Source organism: Python bivittatus, unplaced genomic scaffold (assembly GCF_059951505.1).
Source record: "Python bivittatus isolate LINGU-HERP-01145 unplaced genomic scaffold, Pbiv_v1 ctg000180_np1212, whole genome shotgun sequence".
Taxonomy (NCBI): Eukaryota; Metazoa; Chordata; class Lepidosauria; order Squamata; family Pythonidae; genus Python; species Python bivittatus.
In genome coordinates, this window is record NW_028277047.1 from 6,202,483 (window position 1) to 6,221,674 (window position 19,192).

The following is a 19,192-nucleotide window of genomic DNA, read 5'->3' on the forward strand; positions in this document are numbered from 1 at the left end:
CTCTCGGTTTTCTAGGAGGGAGGGGGCGATCAAGAGCCGCCGGAAGACCTGTGACCAATCAAGGACGAGGGTCGGGGCGGGTTCAAGAAGAGGAATGGGAAGCGCATTGGCTTCTGGGAGTTGTGGTCTCATGAGAATGGAGAATGAGATAGTGCATAGTTTCTCAACCTTGGGAACTTTAAGATGTCTGGACTTCAACTCCCAGAATTCCCTGGCCAGCCATGCTGGCCAGGGAATTCTGGGAGTTGAAGTCTGCACTTCTTGAAGTTCCCAAGGTTGCGAAACAGTGAGATAGAGGATAGAAGAATGGTTTACTTCTTTAATCCAACCCAGTTTTGGTCTGTCTCTGAAAAGCACTTTCCAAAGTTACAGCCAAGTAGTTGCCTTTGATATGATCAGAAGGGGAAATGATTATAAACATGGGAAGTCAGTCTATTCACGTTTGTTTGTTTGTTTGTTTGTTTATATGCCGCCCATCTCCCCCAAAGGGTGACTCTGGACAGCTCACAATTAAAAACAAACAGTAAAAATATAAATATCCATATTAAATTAGCTAAGAAATACTATATAAAAAGACTATATAAATAATGAAGTCATGGAATTTAATTACAATGATATTTAAACAATTAAATCCAGTTTGGTTTTGGGCATGGGCCCATTCACATCTTGCTCTAGGTTCTGTCAGCTTAACAGTAAAGACCAGATGGAAAGGAAAGAGGCTCTGTAATGAACTCTTTTTATTATTTTCACATTAAGAGAGGTTCCATAGATCAGTGAGAGTTGCACATCTACAGTTTGTATGCAAAAATGTTTAGATTCAGTCCAAGCTTGCTTAAGTTCAAAATCTTCTTCTAACAATTGATGGGAAGGGTATTTCTCTGTCTGAAAGCTAAAAAATTGCTCACCGAAAGCAGTGCAGAAAATACTAAAGCCGTGGCCTGAAATTCCGACACAGAACAGCTCTAGCCTCCGAAACAAATTTTGGAGCTGGTAAATATCCAAACCCAGCAAGGACAGCTAGGTTTAAACTGCCATATGCTAAGAGTCGCAACTTGATTCAATTAACACAATGTTGCATTTAACATAAGGTCATCAAAATAAGCAGCTATGTCAACTTTTTAACAGCAACAGTTGCTGGTAGCATAAAAAAAATCCCACCAGTGAACTGTGGATCTCTCTCTGTGTTTCATTTGGGAAAGAAATCCTCTTCAGATGTCTGTAAGAAAAAGTTAGGGAAATTGGTCCATCAGTATCCTCATTTTCTAAGAAAGCTCAAAACCTGCATTTGTATGACATCCTTAATCATGTTTGGCCTAACAATGGTTTATAGGATTAACCATTGTTCTGCGTTTCCACAACATACCAAACCATCAAGGAACCATACAAGTTAGGTTTGTGTGACATGCTATGTTGTGTGGTTTAGCGAGACCTAGAAATACAGCCTATGAGGCATTGACTGTTTTCTTTATTTTATCTGCACAGCAACCCTGCCAGATAGGCTAGCTAAGACAGCATGGTCTAATTATTCACGAAGATCCAGAGCAGAGGAAAAATAGAGTCATAACGGTGGAAGAGATCTCAGAGGCCGTCTAAACCAACCTCCTGCTAGTGTAGAATCCATGAAAGAATTTTGAATAAATGGATACCTAGCTTCTGTGATACCACTTCATATTCTATTCTAGGACAGCTCTTACCATCAACAATTTCCTGACAGTAGTGCAATTTGAAGTCTGATCCTCTGGAATCAGGGCTTTTTTAAAAAATAATTTTATCGAACTTTAAAACAACTACAGCCAACATTTCTTAAAACCACTTAAGCCATCCATGAGAGGTGGTGGTCCACAGTCACCCCTTCAGGATGGTTTAATTGATTTTCCTGCACCCTGTAGAAAGGTTGGACAGGACAATCCTTGAGGTCTCCTCCAACTTCCCAGTTCTGTGAGTCTACAGTATGATTCTGTGACTGACTCCTTTCTTTTTGAGTAAAGCCCAGTAAAGTCCAGCTTTGTCCAAGCTTGGGCTCTAAATCAGGCCTAACTACAATTCCCATGATTCTATGAGTGATACGTCTTCCTCCTTACTCATTTGCACCCTTGCACTAGAGAGCGAAGATATTAGTTTATCTGGACCTCATCATAGAAGCCTCAAGACCTCCCACCGATGGAGTTTATATAGCTTACAGTGGTTATATTCCGCACTGACCATTAGGAACCACCAAGAGGCACAAGGGGGCATTCAAAGCCTCCTGAATTCAAATCCCCATAAAGGGCTGAATGTACAATATATGAGACCCAACCGATGAAGACTATGTTGGACAAATTCCAACAAGAACAAAACAGGTCATACAGTGCCACTGAGTGGTCGGTAGGGAATATAACTGCTGTAACTCCTACACTGCATCTGGATGTTCAAGAAGAGATGAATTCGGTCGAAGGAATGGATGGTCCTGGAGGGATGGGGAGAATTCAGCTGAGGTTTTAATTGATACCTCAAAAAAAGTGTCCAAGATCTTGTTGGTGGTGAAAGCCTGGGACTGGAACTGCTGTTGGTTGGTCTCAATAGCCGTCATTAGCTGGAAGTAACCATAGAGAAGCTGCCATTCTCTGAAAGAGTCAAAAAAATATTTTTTTTTCCTGTTCTTTCCAGCTGCTCCTGCTTAGGGATCCCTGGAAAATCTAATTTCAGGAAAGAAAAGCAAGCTTGGGTTTCCATCAATGATGCCTAGAAAGCAGTAAAAAAAATATCTCAGATTTCCCCTGTTCTTCTCATATCCATGAAATCACCCAGTATGTCTCAACAGCTCTTAGCACAACAGGCTGATCAATAGAGAGTCATGCGGCTGGATTTGAACACCACGCCGAACTCTAAGCTAAGGATCCTACAATTACTAGCATCTCCCATTGGGTAGGAATGATGGCCCACTGAAGTCTGGTGCTGCCTACGTTTCTGGCCATTCTCTGGTAAGTTATGGGAGTCCCGTAGCCCACAGGGCTCTTGACAAGGTCATTATGAGGCACGAGGTACCCAAGAATTAGCACAGGCTGCTTCCTACCAGAAAGTCTGGCTCTCACTCACCGGTCACTCAGCTCAAGGTTGCCGTATTTTTCCATCACTGTCTTCCTGAAAAGGCCTTCTTCTTCCTCGCCTTTCAACTTGGCCTTCTCTGCATCAAGTGGAGATGAGAAAGGGGGTCTTGTTAGTAGGTGTTCAGTCTACAGCAGTGTTTCTCAACCTTGGCCATTTGAAGATCTTCAAGTGGCCAAGGTTGAGGAACACAGGTTTACAGATTCCTCTTGACCGCACCCCACCCTTTGTATTTCACTATCGGAGTGCTGTTAGTAGTCCAGACAAGAAGCCCACCCAGAAGCCCTAGCTCTATCTTCATGGTCAGGTTCCTTTAACAGAATCTTGTGAGACTGAAAGTCTTTCTCCCTCCTTTCCTTTTACTCTCCGGAAAACTAGGGAGGGCCCCTTCTGAAACTTTTCCCACGCCCTCCCTCCTTCTATGGACTGAGATCCCTTTTACAGGCCGATTGTCCCATCTGCAGCTCTCCCTTCTGTCTCCCAAGGCCATTCCCATGTACCATGACAAGTGCACAACTTTCTGGCAACATGGCATGCGTGTTGGGGTGGGGGAATCCTTAAACGCCGTAGGGGATATGGAAGGGACACCACAACCTTGGCTTGCTTATTGCAGGTATTCAGGGGTAGCAAGAGTCAGTTAATTTGGCCAGGAGGTGCTTGGGAATTTGCAACCCCCCACAGCTAATTTCAAGACATCCCTGCAACACTAAGTCAAAATCATTCTCCTGAGATGAAGGGTTCGTCTTCTTGCCTTCTTTCTTTATCAGACTGACACCCCACTTTGATTTTGTACAAGTTTTTGTCTACCTGGAAGCCACCTAGAGTCACTTATACAGTGAGATGGGCGGTGTGTAAATGTGATAGATAGATAGATAGATAGATAGATAGATAGATAGATAGATAGATAGATAGATAGATAGATAGATAGATAGATCTCACAATGCTTCCACCTCCTATTTTCCCCACAAAACAACCCTGTGAGGGGCTGCGTGGAGAGAACGCCCTGGCCCCAAATCACCCAACCGGCTTCCATGCCTCAGGGTGGCCTCGAACTCACTGCCTCCCAGTTTCTATTTCAGGATTTTCACGGCTGCACCAAACTGGCCATCATCTGCCCGTACTGGACAAGCGGTGGGCCTGGCCCGAGTCCTGGCTAAGCCTCACCCTTTGTTCAGATTTGCTGTAGCCCCCCCCAATCCCCGTGGGACCCTCACCTGCTTGCCTGATGGCATCATCTTCTGCAGTGCTGTCCTTCAGCTGGATCATTTTTTGCTAATCCAAGAGCAAGGGAAATAAGTCAGTAATGGCAGGAGAGGATGGAGAGGCGGATGGATGAGAAATGATTCTTGCCCCTGGTGCACTCTTAAAAAACAACCTTGCAGCTTGGACTGTGGCCACCTCGACCCAAAGCAGTGAAGCTGGTCCATCAACAATAATCTCCATCTTTCTCCCAACTAGCATGGTGGGTAGAGTACCTTCATCTTCTTGAGCAGCATGGCCAATAGACTACATTCACCATTATCCCCCTCAAATATGGATGATCACTACACTTCCCATCATCCCCAGTCAGCATGGGTGAGGGACTACATTTCCCATCATCCCTACTCAGTATGGCTGATCAGTACAATTCCCACCCTGTCAGTGTATCTGTTTGACTATACTTCCCATCAACCCCAGTCAACATGGCTGATGGACTACCCCTCCTATCATCCCCAGTCAGCATGACCGATGGATTATCCAGTTAGTGTAGCTGATGGCCCACAGATCCCATCACCCCAGTCTACTGGACTATACTTCCCATCATCCCCAGTCAGTATGGCTGTTGGCTACACTTTCCCCACTCCAGTCAGCTTGGCTGATGGACTACATTTCCCATCACCCCCAGGCAGCATGGCTGATGGACTACAGCTTCTATCATACACCCCCAATCAGAAATGATGGTCTACAGCAGTGTTCCTCAACCTTAGCAATTTTAAGCTGGGTGGACTTCAACTCCCAGAATTCCCCAGCCAGCATGGCTGGCTAGGGAATTCTGGGAGTTGAAGTCCACCCAGCTTAAAGTTGCTGAGGTTGAGAAACACTAGTCTATAGACATTGTTGAGCAAAGTTATCAATGGACAGGATTCCCATTAGCCTGCAGGCAGTGAGAGCAACAGATAACGGGTTGTGCATCAGTTACGCCCTTTCCTGGATCGGGATGCCCTTCGAACAGTCACTCATGCCCTTGTTATCTTCCAGATAGACTACTCCAATGCACTCTACATGGGGCTACCCTTGAAGAGTATCCAGAAGCTACAGCTGGTCCAGAATGCGGCCACGCGGGCTATTTTTGGAGCCCCGAGAAGGCCCCATGTAACACCATTGCTCCACGAGCTGCATTGGGTGCCAGTTTGCTTCCAGGTCCAATTCAAGATGTTGGTTATCATCTTTAAAGCCCTACATGGCAGGGGGCCAGATTACCTAAGGGACCGCCTCTCCCCATGACTTCAACCCATCCCACCCAGTCACACAGAGAGGGCATGCTTCGGATCCCTGCAGTAAAAGAATGACTAGTGGGGTCCAGAAGGTGGGCCTTCTCTGCGGTGGCCCCCGCTCTTTGGAACATTCTGCCCCCGGAGGTGCGATTGGCCCCCTCACTCCTGGCCTTCCATAAGGCTTTGAAGACCCGGTTCTGCCATTTGGCCTGGGGCGGGGAGGGAATATCTCAAGCAGGGAGATGGCTAGCCCCATAGTGGCCGGCTGTCCCCGGCCCGATTTTCCATCTTCTTGGATTGTCCTTTTTTAATATTGTTTTAATTCTATATATATTATGTATTTTATATATATTTATAGTTTTAATGTCTTTGTAAGCCGCCCAGAGTCCCCTATTGTGGGGGAGATGGGCGGTGGAGAAATCCAATAAATAATAATAAATAATAACATCTCCCAAGCTGGTAGAGGATGATGGGAGTGGCAGTTGGAGGCCCAGTCGAGTTTCTCCACTCGGTTTCCAGTCCCTACTCCTTCATCCTCCACCTATGGTACTTTTTTTCCTACATTATCTCTGGTCCACTCAAATGGAGTCTCAAATTAATCCTTGGAATTTGATTTTAACTGATGAGTTTTACTGCCTTCAGTGAAAAGGATTGATACATCTCATTGTTTTGAATAGAGAACCATGTTTTGGATTTATGCATCTTCCTCCAAATAGGTAGCCCAGGGCAAATGTTCACCTTCTCACCCCCCTCCCGCCAAAAGACAAGAACTGACCTTCAGTTTCTTCTTCTCTTGGCGTTTGAGGAGGGACATCTGGAAATTATCCACCAGGACTGCAATCACCAGGCTGCAAGAGGTGGTGCATGTGATAAACCCCTATTTTGGGGTGTGGCATAATACTGCCCCCTAAAATGTCTGGTAAATTGACCCCACGCTAAAAGACATAAGTAGATAGAATTAAATTTCTGTTTCCTAAAAATGCTGCTTCTGTATATTCCTTTTTATACAATGACACAATGGCTGAGACTAGTCAGCATGTCAGCATTTAACAGAAGGGCCATTTAGGAAGGAAGATGGGTTTAGCCACCAGATAATTATCTGATTTGCTGGCTAGACCCATCATATCAGAGATGGGGCATTTTGCTGATTGGGCAAACCCATAAAGGTTGATTTCACTCGCTGTGTTCTATAAAATTGGGAGGATTGTGTTTGAGAAGGGGGAGGAGAAAGAAGAAGAATCAAGAAGGAAGCCCTGCCTAACAACATCCAAACCGAAGGCCCAGATTATCTTTCTGCAATCATCTGTTTTGCAGCAAATGCTGAACACATGCTGAAAACCAAGATTTTATTTGAGTAGGTGATTGTGAAGGCTTTCTGTACTGATATTTGGAATTCTTTGTGCATGATCTTCCCTAGTTTTTCCTGTATTCCTCTTTCCAAATACACTAAACTTCTTTTTACATCTAGAGATGTAGCTTCTTGATTAAACATGAGAATTTCTTATTAACCCTTTGGCACATGCAAGATTGCATGGGCTCACATCTACTCTTATCTTCTTAGGACAACCACAAGGTTTTGTATCTCTGATGTTGGACAGGAAGATCCAGATCACCCTTCCTTCTGTTTTTCCTTCAGGTGGACTGAAACACTAAGAGCTCTCTAGCGGGTCTGAAAAGCTAGACCAAGACCAAGAGGTATGTCTTAAGTATCTCAGTGAATTTTGAATTACCACTCCTCTCAGCTCATAATAGCACACCAACTAATTTAAAAAATTGGGAATATTTAATTGTAGCATGAGTGGAAAGCCTGTAGATGCTAGGCTCCAGAGATATTTTGAAAGGCCACATAATATTGATTTTAAATCCTGTTTCACAAACCACACCGGGTGCATTTCTGCTATGTAAGCCCCCTTACACTCCTGGACAATTTTCTGTTTTTTTTTTTTTTCCAGATCAGCCACAGAGCTGTTAAATGGATCAAGACGAAGCCTGGATGAAAGTTTCAGAATTTGGGATCTCTTTAAGAGGCTCGTAAGCTGTTTGTTCCTCAACAGCCCACCTGCATTGCCTTCTAGCATCAGGATGGTTATGCCTGGGCCATACTTACTTGAGAAGCAAAAAATATTCCACAAGGATATAGATGATTAGAAAAATAATAATGTACCAGGCGCCTGGAAGGAAAAAAGGGAATACGGTGTAGAGGGATATTCCAGATAACTGGTCAGCCATATGACCCCAGCCGCTGCCCCCTTAAAGATTTGTTCAGCCTTTCTTGGCCTCTCTATCTGCCAAATCCCCCTAGATCTTGCACCCAACATGCACCAACATCTTGCAAGTTTGATTTGAATGCACGTCATCTAGAATTACCCAGCATGCCTTTGACTTAGCACAGGTCCTAGGGCATTATGGGAACTTACTATGGCACCCAGTGATAACAGATAAGACAGTGTTGGAAGAAGGGGTTCTCCCAAGGCCCACTGCCAGGAGATCTAAGGCACAGACTAAGTATTGCTAGAACCTGGACTCAACCAATTCAAGCCCAGTTCCCAGAGAGGATTTGCCCTCTGGAACTCACTGCCACAAGATGCAGCCCTTAACATTTGGAAGGAAAAGACAAATTCGTGCAAAATCAAGAGTCACAAGGGCTCCTCCCCACTGCTAAGCTGAAGCATTCTCTGCCAGTGCTTGAGCACACAGAAAAGTAGACGATCGGTGGATTTCTCCAGCTTCGTTTCTCCTCCCTCCAGTGTCACCTACGTTGAATGGCATCAATCATTCTCCTTAAGGTGGGGTAAGATGGGGTGAGTTTAGGCAACACCAGGGATGCTAACAGGTGGTAGAGTCTAAGAGAGGCTGTGGGGAAGAGCTGGGCTATTTTTGAATGTGGGTTTAGCTCTCTTTTAAAGGAGCACCAAACCCATATTCAGAAACAGCCAATTTGACAGGTAACTGGTGCAAAGGAGGGACAGTTTGACAGTAGTGGATGCGAAGACAGGTGCAGGATGAAGTGGAAGGCTGCTCTCTCGATGTTCCTGCTTAGCGCAACTCACCAGTCAGGCTATTTCTGAACGTGGGTGTAGCGCTCTTCAGAAAGACAGCTAAACCTGGGTCCAAAAATAGCCCAGCTGACCAACAGAAAGATAGAGGAGTGTAGGGGGAAGCAGGAAGTGGTGATCAATGACAAGTGAGCTCCATTCCCACCCAGTGCTGTAAAGGAATAGCAGTGAGCGAGCAAGGAATCTGGGGGGACTTGACTAATGCTGGAGCATCGCACTGCTGTTCCATAAGGCTGGTCCTGGGAGCACGTTCTGGTAAAAGGGATCTTTGCAGCCCTTGTATAAATCCTTGAAGGTAACAAAAACAACGAAAACAGTAAACTTTACGGCTGTGTGAAACCACTAGTGGACAGAAGCAAATCGTACATAGGAACATGAGGCTGTGTGATGGAATGGAATTATGAAGGCCAGGCTCAGGGAGATAAGCGTGTTCTTAGTTCACCGGAGGAGCGTGGGAAGTTCAAGAGGATGAGGCTGGCACCTCCCTCAGGAATTCACAGTGTTGTGGCTGGCTGGCTTGGGAGCTGGGGTTCAGTCTGGGGAGATTTTCTGTCTAGAGATTGTAGCTAATAAACACAGTAGAACTTAATACGCATTGTCTCTTGGAGTTCTTTGGGCTAAACCTGACAGGCTGACAGACCCAGGTATCCTTTCCTGCTGTCAACCTTTTCTGCTGCACACGACTAGCACGCTTTCAGAAGAGTGCTAAACCCACGTTCTGTAAGATGCGGTGTGTGCCTCCCGAAACAAGGAGGGGGGAACAGGCTCACAGCAGTCAAAAGTAGCTCCTGGGAACTGGCTGATTCCAACCCCTGGCTGTACCAGCCACCCAATGGTTGATGTTCACCAGATCACGTCCATGGCAAAAATGGTATTGGGACAAGAGGGAAAACACTATTGCATAATGAGGACAGTGATGCATGACCTTAAGCTGCCCCAGGGTGGACTAGGGCATGGATATGGCTGCAGAAGGGGTCGTGGGACTAGTTAGGGGCAACTAACTAGGCCATACAGGTTGAGTGCTGGAGAACACAAGGGAAAGAGAGTATATTTTGTTGGGAAATCTGTACAACAGGAATGCAAACCTGAAGCTTTGGGAGGTATCGCTCCGGCCCCGTCCAAAAGTGGTGGCCAAATTGTAATTTTCATCAAAACCGAAGGGGAAAATGATCAAATGTACAGGAAGAAGGGAGCCTCACACTGCCCATGGCTTATATTTAATTCTGCTTAATCCATTAAGTCAAATGCGGGTTTCAAACTGAGTCCTGCCCAAGATAAGAACCCGCCCATCTTTGCCCTGATCCTTTGGGGGGGATCTCTCCCTCTCTTCCAGTCCCCGCAATTCAGAACCCAGTGCAACCTGCAGTCTGAAAAAAAGATGGGGGGGGGCTTCTTTCCAATACATCATGCGTCTCATGCTCTAATTATGACTGACCCACCTAAAACTGGGGTACTGTTGGGGAGCAAGGCCATTTTTCTGTATCGACCCTCACAAATGTCTAGTTTTAGGAGAAGTGAACTCAGCTGTTTGTGTTTCAACCAGCAGAACTTCGGGAAACAAACCAGGGTGACAAACCAGGGTGATGGCTGGCTGGGGAATCCTGGGAGTTGAAGTCCACCCATCTTAAAGTGGCCAACTTTGAGAAACACTGGCTTAGCACAACGTGTGGGTGCTGAATTCATTCATCACGTCAATCCATACCTTGCTTCCTTGGTTTGTCGCTTACCACGTTGGAGAACCCCAGCCATTCTGGGGTGCAAATCTCAGTTTACGGCGTCCTGTGACGTGTGCAATTACCTGCTGCAGTTTAGTCATTATACCGCAGTTTAACAAACCGCGGCGCTTACGCTGCAGAAATTGAGGAGGGAAATGGTACTTTTTGGAGGAGCAATGGCCACGCTGGATGAATTCCAGTTTTAACCGATTCTTCCTTCTCCCTACCTGCAGAGTAGCATGTCAGGTAGATAAGTGACCAGTCATCCAAAGTAAAAAGCTGGAAAAGGGTGAAGATGGTTTTGAAAAGGTCCCCAAAATGTTTTTTATCTGCTTCATGGAACATGTCACGTAGCACCACAGAAGACATGACTGAAAGTGGAAAGTCAAGGAAGAAACTGCAATTCTCGGGGACTTAGAGGGGTGGAAGAGATGGACGTGTTTCGAACCTGTGCTTCAATCTGTTTTAAATGCAGGACCCGTCTAGAAGAAAATGGAGGCTGTGGGTTCAAGCAGGGAAAAGAAAGTGGGAGTTTTCTGGGAAACTGACTAGGATCAGTTCAGAAACTGACTCAACTCCTAAAACTGGGTTGTGAAGTTGACTAGAAAGCTGGCTGGCTGTGAACAGGCCGGCCAACTTTCTACTTAATTTCCGGACAGATCTCTCTGTGCACAAATGCACTGTGCACAAACAGTTGTGCACAATTGCAATGCGCAAGCCACACCCAGTCCATGCACTTTGATTAAAATGCACCGATTTACGGCCCATTAACTACACTATACGAGGTTATGAAAATAGTTACAGTACTTCTTTTGCAACACCTCCTTCTTCTCCTCTTGTGCTTAAAACACAAGCGATAAGTGTATGCTTTACACTCACATTTTAAGCACCACTGATTCTGTTTTCATAATACTAGCAGGCCAATGGACTAGGACATTTAAAAAAAAAATCTTTCTCCTGCTGACTCCTGTACAAAATGAACTTCAGTGTGGGCTGGGATGAAAAGCACAATGCCCACCTAACAATTCTGGCTGACTCTCAGAAATGAATAAAAATAGCATTCAAACTTAAACGTGCCCCAAATCTTATGAAATGGCTACATCCCCAAATGTCTTTGCATTTCCATTTGAAATAAAAAGTTAACCATGTTTAATTGTGTGTGTGTGTGTGCACGCACACATACACATAAAACTTAAATAACATTTAAAAGTTCATTTTTAAAAAACATTTTATTTAAAAAAAACTATGGGGAGTGTGGTGGCCTGCAATGCTGTGCAAAATCACGCAGCAATACTTATTGACTGAAAAGGTGATGGGCATTTCTGTAAATCCTGCTCCGGTTCAAATCCCTACAGCTAAAAATTGAGACAATCTCTCTGACTTGGGGTCATGGTTCTCTCTTGGGCTGGCCTACCTCAAAGGGTTGTTGTGAGGTTAAAATTATGAGGAGCAGGGAAAGTCATCTATCCAATAGAAGAGAATGTCTGTAGTTTGGGGTTCAACTGTGGAGTCCTTGTTGCTCTCTGAGCTTGGTGGTTTGCTTGCAGACGTTTCATGACCCGACTAGGTAACGTCATCAACACGAGGGAGGGTGGGGTTTTGCTCCCGGTTTATATACAATGGCTTGTCCTGCCAATGTTGATGGGGGTGTGGGGTGCAAGCTGGTGTTGGTGGGGTGGGGGTGCAAGCAAACGACCAAGCTCAGAGAGCACTAAGTGTGATGGAATGGTTTGGTGAAGGCCGCGCTCGGGGAGATAAGCATTCCCTTAGCCCCCAGAAGGAGCGTGGGAAGGTGAAGAGGATGAGACTGGCACGACCCTAAGGAATTCGCAGCGTTTGCTTGCTGGCTTGGGGAGTTTAGATTCAGTCTGGCAAGATTTCTGCCTTGTAGGTGAAAGCTAATAAATGCTATAGAACTATATCTGTAGTGTCTCGTGGAGTTCTTTGGGCTGAACCTGACATCAGTCTCACCAGACTGAATCTAAATTCCCCAAGCCAGCAAGCAAACACTGCGAATTCCTTCGGGTGGTGCCAATCACATCCTCTTCACCTTCCCACGCTCTTTCTGGGGGCTAAGGGAATGCTTATCTCCCCGAGCGCAGCCTTCACCAAACCATTCCATCACACGAAGGGCTTGAAAACCATCTATTTTGCTTTAAGCTCCTTGGAGGAAAGATGGTATCAGCCAGTGTTTTTCAACCTTGGCGACTTTAAGATGGGTGGACTTCAACTCCCAGAATTCCCCAGCCAGCCATGCTGGCTGGGGAATTCTGGGAGTTGAAGTCCACCCATCTTAAAGTCGCCAAGGTTGAAAAACACTGTTAGAAGCAGAGAAAATAAATGAATAAATGAAGATATATACCCACCATCAGCTTCTGCCAGCCCCCCACCCTGTTCCTTACAGGGAGGATACATAAGAAAGAGAACATAAGTAGGATAATAGCTCCAATGGACTGGAACGAAAGCACAAACGTGCCGGTGATTTCTTGCAGATTCTCCGTCACCCTAGAAGAAACCCCGCCGAAAAAAAGAAAAAAGACGTGATTAAGGTGTCCTTTCCCTTAGAAGAGCCCTATCCTTTGTCACAGGGAGCCAACCTGTTTATTACTGAATTTGGTGTCCCCAAAGGTTGGCCTGTCCTGATTGATTAGGACAGCACTGTATGATCGTCCCCAAAGGGGAGGGAAAGGCTTCCTCCAATTATTTCCAATCCGACTTATCGGTCAGTTGGCGGATTTCAGCGCTGACCGGAGGGTAAGGAGGAAGCGGATGGCACGGATGGCGCGAATCCCCTTGAAGATTTTGAGGACCCGAAAGAGCGTGATCGTGTTGCCTCGGTTTCCCTGCCTGGCAGAGATGAACAGTAAGAGGACAAAATCCAACACCGTCATGAACATGATGAAGAAATCTAGTAAGGGAAGAAGAAGAAGAAGAAAAACAACCTTTTCAGCTGGGCTGCCAGTGAGAGGGGAAGCATTCCCAGAGCATGTGCAGAGTGCATCGGAGCCTGTTCTTTTCTCTCGTGTCTTTTTTAAGATAACGTTCGTTTCATATCAGCTAATTAAACAAAGCAGTTATTAATACCCATCTTTGTACTAAATCAAAAGCGTAATCTTCAAAGCGACTGGTTGGAGAACCACAAAATACCCAGATGGATGAAAATGATCGGAAACGTCTATCCCAAGTAATGTCAAAAGCACCTTTGTCAATCTATTAATCCTTTAAATTCAAACTGTCCCCTTGGTCCGTTTATAACTTTCTTAGGTCGAAGTCTTGTTAAGCTTTTTGCTGTTAGCTTTACGTACTTAAAATTATTATTTTCGTTTATTCTTTCTTTGATCTGGAATGAAGGCTGGCTCAGGTTTTTTTTCCCCTCTCTAACTGGATATCTCTTTAACTGCAAATGGAATGTTTTGTAAAGTGATTAAGAGACAATTGCAGCAAGACTGTTATATGTACAAAGGTGGAAAGGTTCGACTTTACCCACCATGGATGGTGAAGATGATGGAATTTGCTGAGATGGCCAAATTGACAGCTTTAACTGATAAGACATTGTCTAAGTGTAATGCTGACTGGAATCCCCTTATTGACTTTTTGCATGAAATTGAACAAAATGAAATTATGATGTATGGATCTGATGATTAGAAAAAAAATGGGTTATAGAAAAAATGTAAGCGATGATGTAACCATAGAGTAAGACGTTAATTTACATTCATACTTATAACTAGTGTAAAAAGAAAATCAGAAGTATATTTCTTTTATTTCTCTTTCTCTTTTTATTTCCTGCACTTTTAGCTATGTTCTTTTCTTATTTCCCTCTTTTTGTTTGTTTCTTTATTCTAAATATTAGTTCTTGTTAGTTTTTATCTTTCTCTTTAAAATTTTTAATAAAGATAGATAGATAGATAGATAGATAGATAGATAGATAGATAGATAGATAGATAGATAGATAGGCAGGCAGGCAGGCAGGCAGGCAGGCAGACAGACAGACAGACAGACAGACAGACAGACAGACAGACACAGACACAGACACAGGCACAGGCACAGGCACAGGCACAGGCACAGGCACAGGCACAGGCACAGGCACAGGCACAGGCACAGACACACATCTATTTCTGTTGGGGATACAGTAGAAAGGGAACCCTATACCAGGCAGGGGGTTGGACTAGATCAGTGTTTCCCAACCTTACCAACTTCAAAATGTGTGGACTTCAACTCCCAGAATTCCCCAGCCAGCATGCTGGGAGAATTCTGGGAGTTGAAGTCCATAGTCTTAAAGTTGCTGAGGTTGAGAAACACTGGACTAGATTATCTCTAAGATCCCTTCCAACCTTTCCATTCCATGATTCACTTATTAAATTAAATCACAAGGAAGTCGATTTCAGGTGGACATCTGGACGCAGGGTCAGAAGAAGTGGCGGACTCTCCTTTGCTGAAGGAGTTTAAGCAAAAGCTGGAGGTTGCTCTGTTGGGGATGCTGTAGTAAAGGATTAGCTGCACTGGGCCAGGAGGGTGATCTCCAAAGTCCCTCCCATCTATGACAATCTACCTTCTGGCTTGGATCCACCTTGAGTAAAATGGTAAGAACAATGTCAGGGAGGGAAGTTAAAGAACAGGAATAAACTTCTGACTTACTGTTTTGTGTGTGTGTGGTATCCTTGTATGGTGGGCAACCATAATCCATTTCAGTTTGATTTGCTTATGGCTCATGCGTTTTGTAAACCCAGGAAGTGGAGAAATGCAATTGCCACATGTTGGGTAAATACAGGCAACGAGCGGGTTCATACCATGTCTAAGTCATGATCAGTTTAATCTTGGTTTATTGAATGAACCAGAGTTTTCTACACCGACAGAGCTGGTCACTGATTTTGTTCAGCACCTTTCACGGGCCTCGTAATGTAAATACACCTAGGTGCAAAATAGCAGATACATTTCTGCACATCCACAGAGTTTTTTAAGGCTTCAATCAACAGGTCGCCACTAATCTGGCAGGAGGCTTCAAAACATTTTTACAAGGAGCAATAGGGCCAGAGACGATACCTGTGAAATCACTGGAATCATGGCCTGGTTTCAAACCACATGCTAGGCTAAAGTCCAATGCGTGGCATTCCGTGTGTGAACGCTCTCGTTGTCTGGTCCAGGTTTGTACCCATTGCAAGCCTGCCAATGTGACGTCCCCCACCCCTTGACCCTATGGCTAAAGACTCACCAATGTCGTTCCAGGGGTCACGGAAATAGTCGACGCCTAATGCAATAAGTTTGAGAATGGCCTCCACTACGTAGATGCAAAGGAAAAGAGGATCCATGGCAGAGAAGAACCATTCTAAAGAGAGGGTGAAAGAGAGACCAGGAGAACCAAGATTACGAGAGAGATCACCCTCTGTAATGATCTGTGGGAGTGGCCCTGGGAGACAGGAGGAAGAGCCGCAGAGTAGACTACGGTCAGATAAACGGCCCCTGAGCCCGCAGAAGGAATGAGGGCCTGGCGAATGTCTCAGAAGGGTTGCTTCCTAGTTTCTTGGGCTGTAAAGGCAAGGGGGAAGAGATGTACTTTCCGACTTGCATGATTCTGTTAATGGAACCTGACAGTAAAGATAGAGCTAGTTCTTCTGGGTCTGGACTACCTCGCAAGGCTGGCACCCTCTTCCATAACAACAGCACCTAATTCTATTCTGTTCTGTTCTGTTCTGTTCTTACTCTTATTCTTTCTATTTTGTTCTGTTCTGTTCTTACTTCTATTCTATTCTATTCTATTCTATTCTGTTCTGTTCTGTTCTGTTCTGTTCTGTTCTGTTCTAATTCTTCTGTTCTTACTCCTGTTCTGTTCTGTTCTGTTCTATTCTACTCTTACTCTTACTCTATTCTATACTTATTCCATTCCATTCCATTATTACAGGTCACAGACCCAACCTACATATCAAGACAATTCAATTAAATACAATAAAATAAAATGGAGGGATGAAAGGGTAAAGAAAAAAGAGGGGAAAATGCTACAGAATAGAACAGGGGGAAAAAACAATATCACACTCTAGTGATTTATGCAGTATTCCACAGGGTACAGCCAAAAAATCAGCCCCAAATTATTATTAATTTGTCATGAGTAATACCTGGGCGCTACAGGCTGCAAATCCAAACTTTGTAACGGCTTGTGTTATTTTAGGGTCTTGATCTTTGAGGTCACTAGGCCTCTTGTAATAAAATTGCTAGCAAGCTTTGAGGGCTGGAGCAGAATGGCATCTTGTTGGCTGACATTTGAATCTGCACGCATAATAGTTCTTTTCTACCAGAAAATGGAAAAAGCAAAAGATTCTTCCAAACTGAGTTATGACCCAAGCAGTTACTGAAGGAAAAAAAAATCTCCTGACCTCAACATCAACTGGACAGAGAGCCCTTTCTCCTAGAATCCAAGGTTCTCTGTGTCTCCTCTATTTTCCAGCCACATCTACTAATGGAAAAGACTCCACCAGGATGGACATAATTCCCACAGATAGATCCATGTGGTTTAATCGGCTACAATATAGAAATGGTTTCCCATTGCTTTTTTCCAGATGTTTTACAGCATCTACTTCCTAGCCTAACTTCCAGACTTGGCATTTCCTGGTAGACTCCCATCCTTGTTCTGAACAAGTATGACCCTATAGAGCATTTTGGGATCAGCCGAGATCAGCTCAGCGTTATCATCTGCTGGGTGAAAGCCTCAACAGAACTTCTTGGAAGTGCTTTTAGACCTCAAGAAGATGTACGGACTTACCTCCCCGGATCTCGACCACAGCAAATGTCTGTATCACCAGCAGGATTGTATTGATGGCCACCACACTACAGATTAAGATGTCAAACAAGAAGGATTGGGTCAATTCAAAGATGATCGCCTGCATGTTAACGAGATGCGGGTAGGCCTTTTGCCAGGAACGGCTCAGTATCTCTTGTATTGTCATGCGCCGCCGGTAGCGACGGTGGTGGTGGTGATGACGGGAAGACTTTCCCATGACTAGGAGAGGAGAGGGGGCCAAGTTAGAACCGGGAGAGGAAGAAGAACAACAGAGAAACCTGTTTCCTCCAGACCAGGTTTCAAACTGCCCAAGTGTGCTACAGTCGAGCAATGCAACGTCTCCAAATTATGGAAGGTCACATTAAGTTCTTTCTTCTTCTTTTCTTCCCTTGTTACGGGCAGAAGGAATAATCTTGAGGAAGAGCCACGACCAAGACAATGGTCAGATAAAAGAAATCTGAATCTGGGCCAGAACTGTAATCTCAGAAAGCATCTCCAACAACACGCTCTCTAGTTCTCATGAAGATAAAGGGAGGGAGGGGGGAAGCGGATTCAGATGTGCAAGATGTTGTTACTGTAACCTTCTAATAAAAGTAGTATTAGCGTGCATGACTTTGGTTTCCTAGTCTGGTCTACCTTGAAGGGCTGACACCCCTCCGTTGTTGTGCGTGTTCACTTCCATCCCTGAAGATGAGAAGACTACTACAGGCATGTGGGCAAAACTCCAAAAACATACCTTTGCCAATCTGCTCAAGGCCATCTCTATTGCCAGGCAGAATGAAGGATATACCACGGTAGAGTTGTCCTTATTCTTTTTGAGCCTCCAGTGATATCGATGGAATCTCCCAAGATAATTTTGGATGAGTCACTCTTTTTCAACCCAACCTAACTCATAAGGTTCGGGGGGGGGGGGAGGATCTATGTCAGTGTTTCTCAAACTTGGCAACTTTTAAGATGTGTGGACTTCAACTCCCAGAATTCCCCAGCCAACCATGCTGGCTGGGGAATTCTGGGAGTTGAAGTCCACACATCTTAAAGTTGCTAAGGTTGAGAAACACTGATCTACCCAGCCTTGAACTGCTGGAGGAAAGGCAGGATATCTAATGCATAAAATTCCCACAGAATCATAGAAATATAGAGTTGGAAGGAACCCCCGTGACCATCTCATTGTGCAGAAGAACCATTGACATGATTCAGGAAAGGTGGTTTTCCATCCTTTTCTAAAAAACCTTCCAAGCTGGAGAGCCCATAATTCTTGTAGGCAGACTCCTCCTATGTTGTACAGCTCATACTCCCAGCAAGACCTCATCTGCTACCATCTCCCCATGGGCAGGATCGTACCCTGTTGCTCCCCCACCCCCCAAAGCCCCAGCCACCTCTTTCTCCCTTCCACATCCAAGGCCTACTCACGTTTGGCTCTCTGCGGGGCATGCATAATCTTGCTCCCTCGCCGGATTTTGGGGATCTTGCTTTTATCCCCGGTTGGTGCTATCATGGAAGTTACGCCTGTGATGGTGGAGGGCTCTTGCTTGGCACCAGCTGAGATGCCTGTGCCTTGATGAGCGGCAGGTCCCAGAGTTCCAGGAATGATGGCCACGACTTGGTCCTCTTTCTCCATCTGAGAGGCGGAAGCCATTGCTGGCACCGTGAGATAATCCATGATGCTGCTTGCTGCTTCCACCCCTCTGACATCCAGATGCTTCAGCAAATTCTTCTCTCACTTTGTTGCAAGTGGGGGGCTCTCACGGAACAGAGGAGATGCCCGGGTTCCATCCAGGAGACCAGGCATTCTTCTGTGAGGTCATAATAGGCCCAAGAAGAAAGTTGTAGCCACCGACGCTCTGCAGCTAAGGAGTCCCCAAGTTTTGGAGCCGGCAGACATGTTTAGATGCTTGGATGATGAGCAACTGTGCAAAACTGCTGCCAGGCAAGGTGGGCATGGTCACAGGTACACACTGACCAGGATGCAAAAGGACAAGGTTGCTTCCCACTGCCACCAATTTTAACCCTCAAGGATATTCGCCCCATCTCAGATTCTGATATTTTTGTCTGGGTGGGTAAGCCCATTCTAAGCAAAGCTTGCACTGAAGTCCC

The 19,192-nt window shown here is 45.1% G+C and overlaps 1 protein-coding gene across 1 annotated transcript; it reads right to left on the minus strand.

Annotated features, from left to right (window-relative positions):
- Positions 1-730: 730 nt before the first annotated feature.
- On the minus strand, positions 731-19,187 carry CATSPER1 (cation channel sperm associated 1). Its single transcript, XM_025173692.2, has 12 exons — positions 18,509-19,187; positions 17,081-17,317; positions 15,539-15,652; positions 13,078-13,237; positions 12,743-12,834; positions 10,557-10,700; positions 7,666-7,729; positions 6,334-6,406; positions 4,299-4,356; positions 3,076-3,163; positions 2,489-2,603; positions 731-1,216 (listed from the first exon to the last, which is right to left on the minus strand). The coding sequence occupies exons 1-12, from the start codon at positions 18,756-18,758 to the stop codon at positions 1,187-1,189; spliced, it is 1,425 nt and encodes a 474-aa protein (XP_025029460.1). The 5' UTR covers positions 18,759-19,187; the 3' UTR covers positions 731-1,186.
- Between the last annotated feature and the right edge of the window lie 5 nt (positions 19,188-19,192).

Bases quoted from the DNA above. Each gene is read 5' to 3' on its own strand.
- CATSPER1 (XM_025173692.2), bottom strand. From the start codon at position 18,758: ATGGATTATCTCACGGTGCCAGCAATGGCTTCCGCCTCTCAGATGGAG. The intron at 4,357-6,333 runs GTCAGTTCTTGT...CTCTTGGATTAG, and splicing joins AAGAGAAGAAGAAACTGAAG to CAAAAAATGATCCAGCTGAA. The intron at 2,604-3,075 runs GTGAGTGAGAGC...TGACTCTTTCAG, and splicing joins AACCTTGAGCTGAGTGACCG to AGAATGGCAGCTTCTCTATG.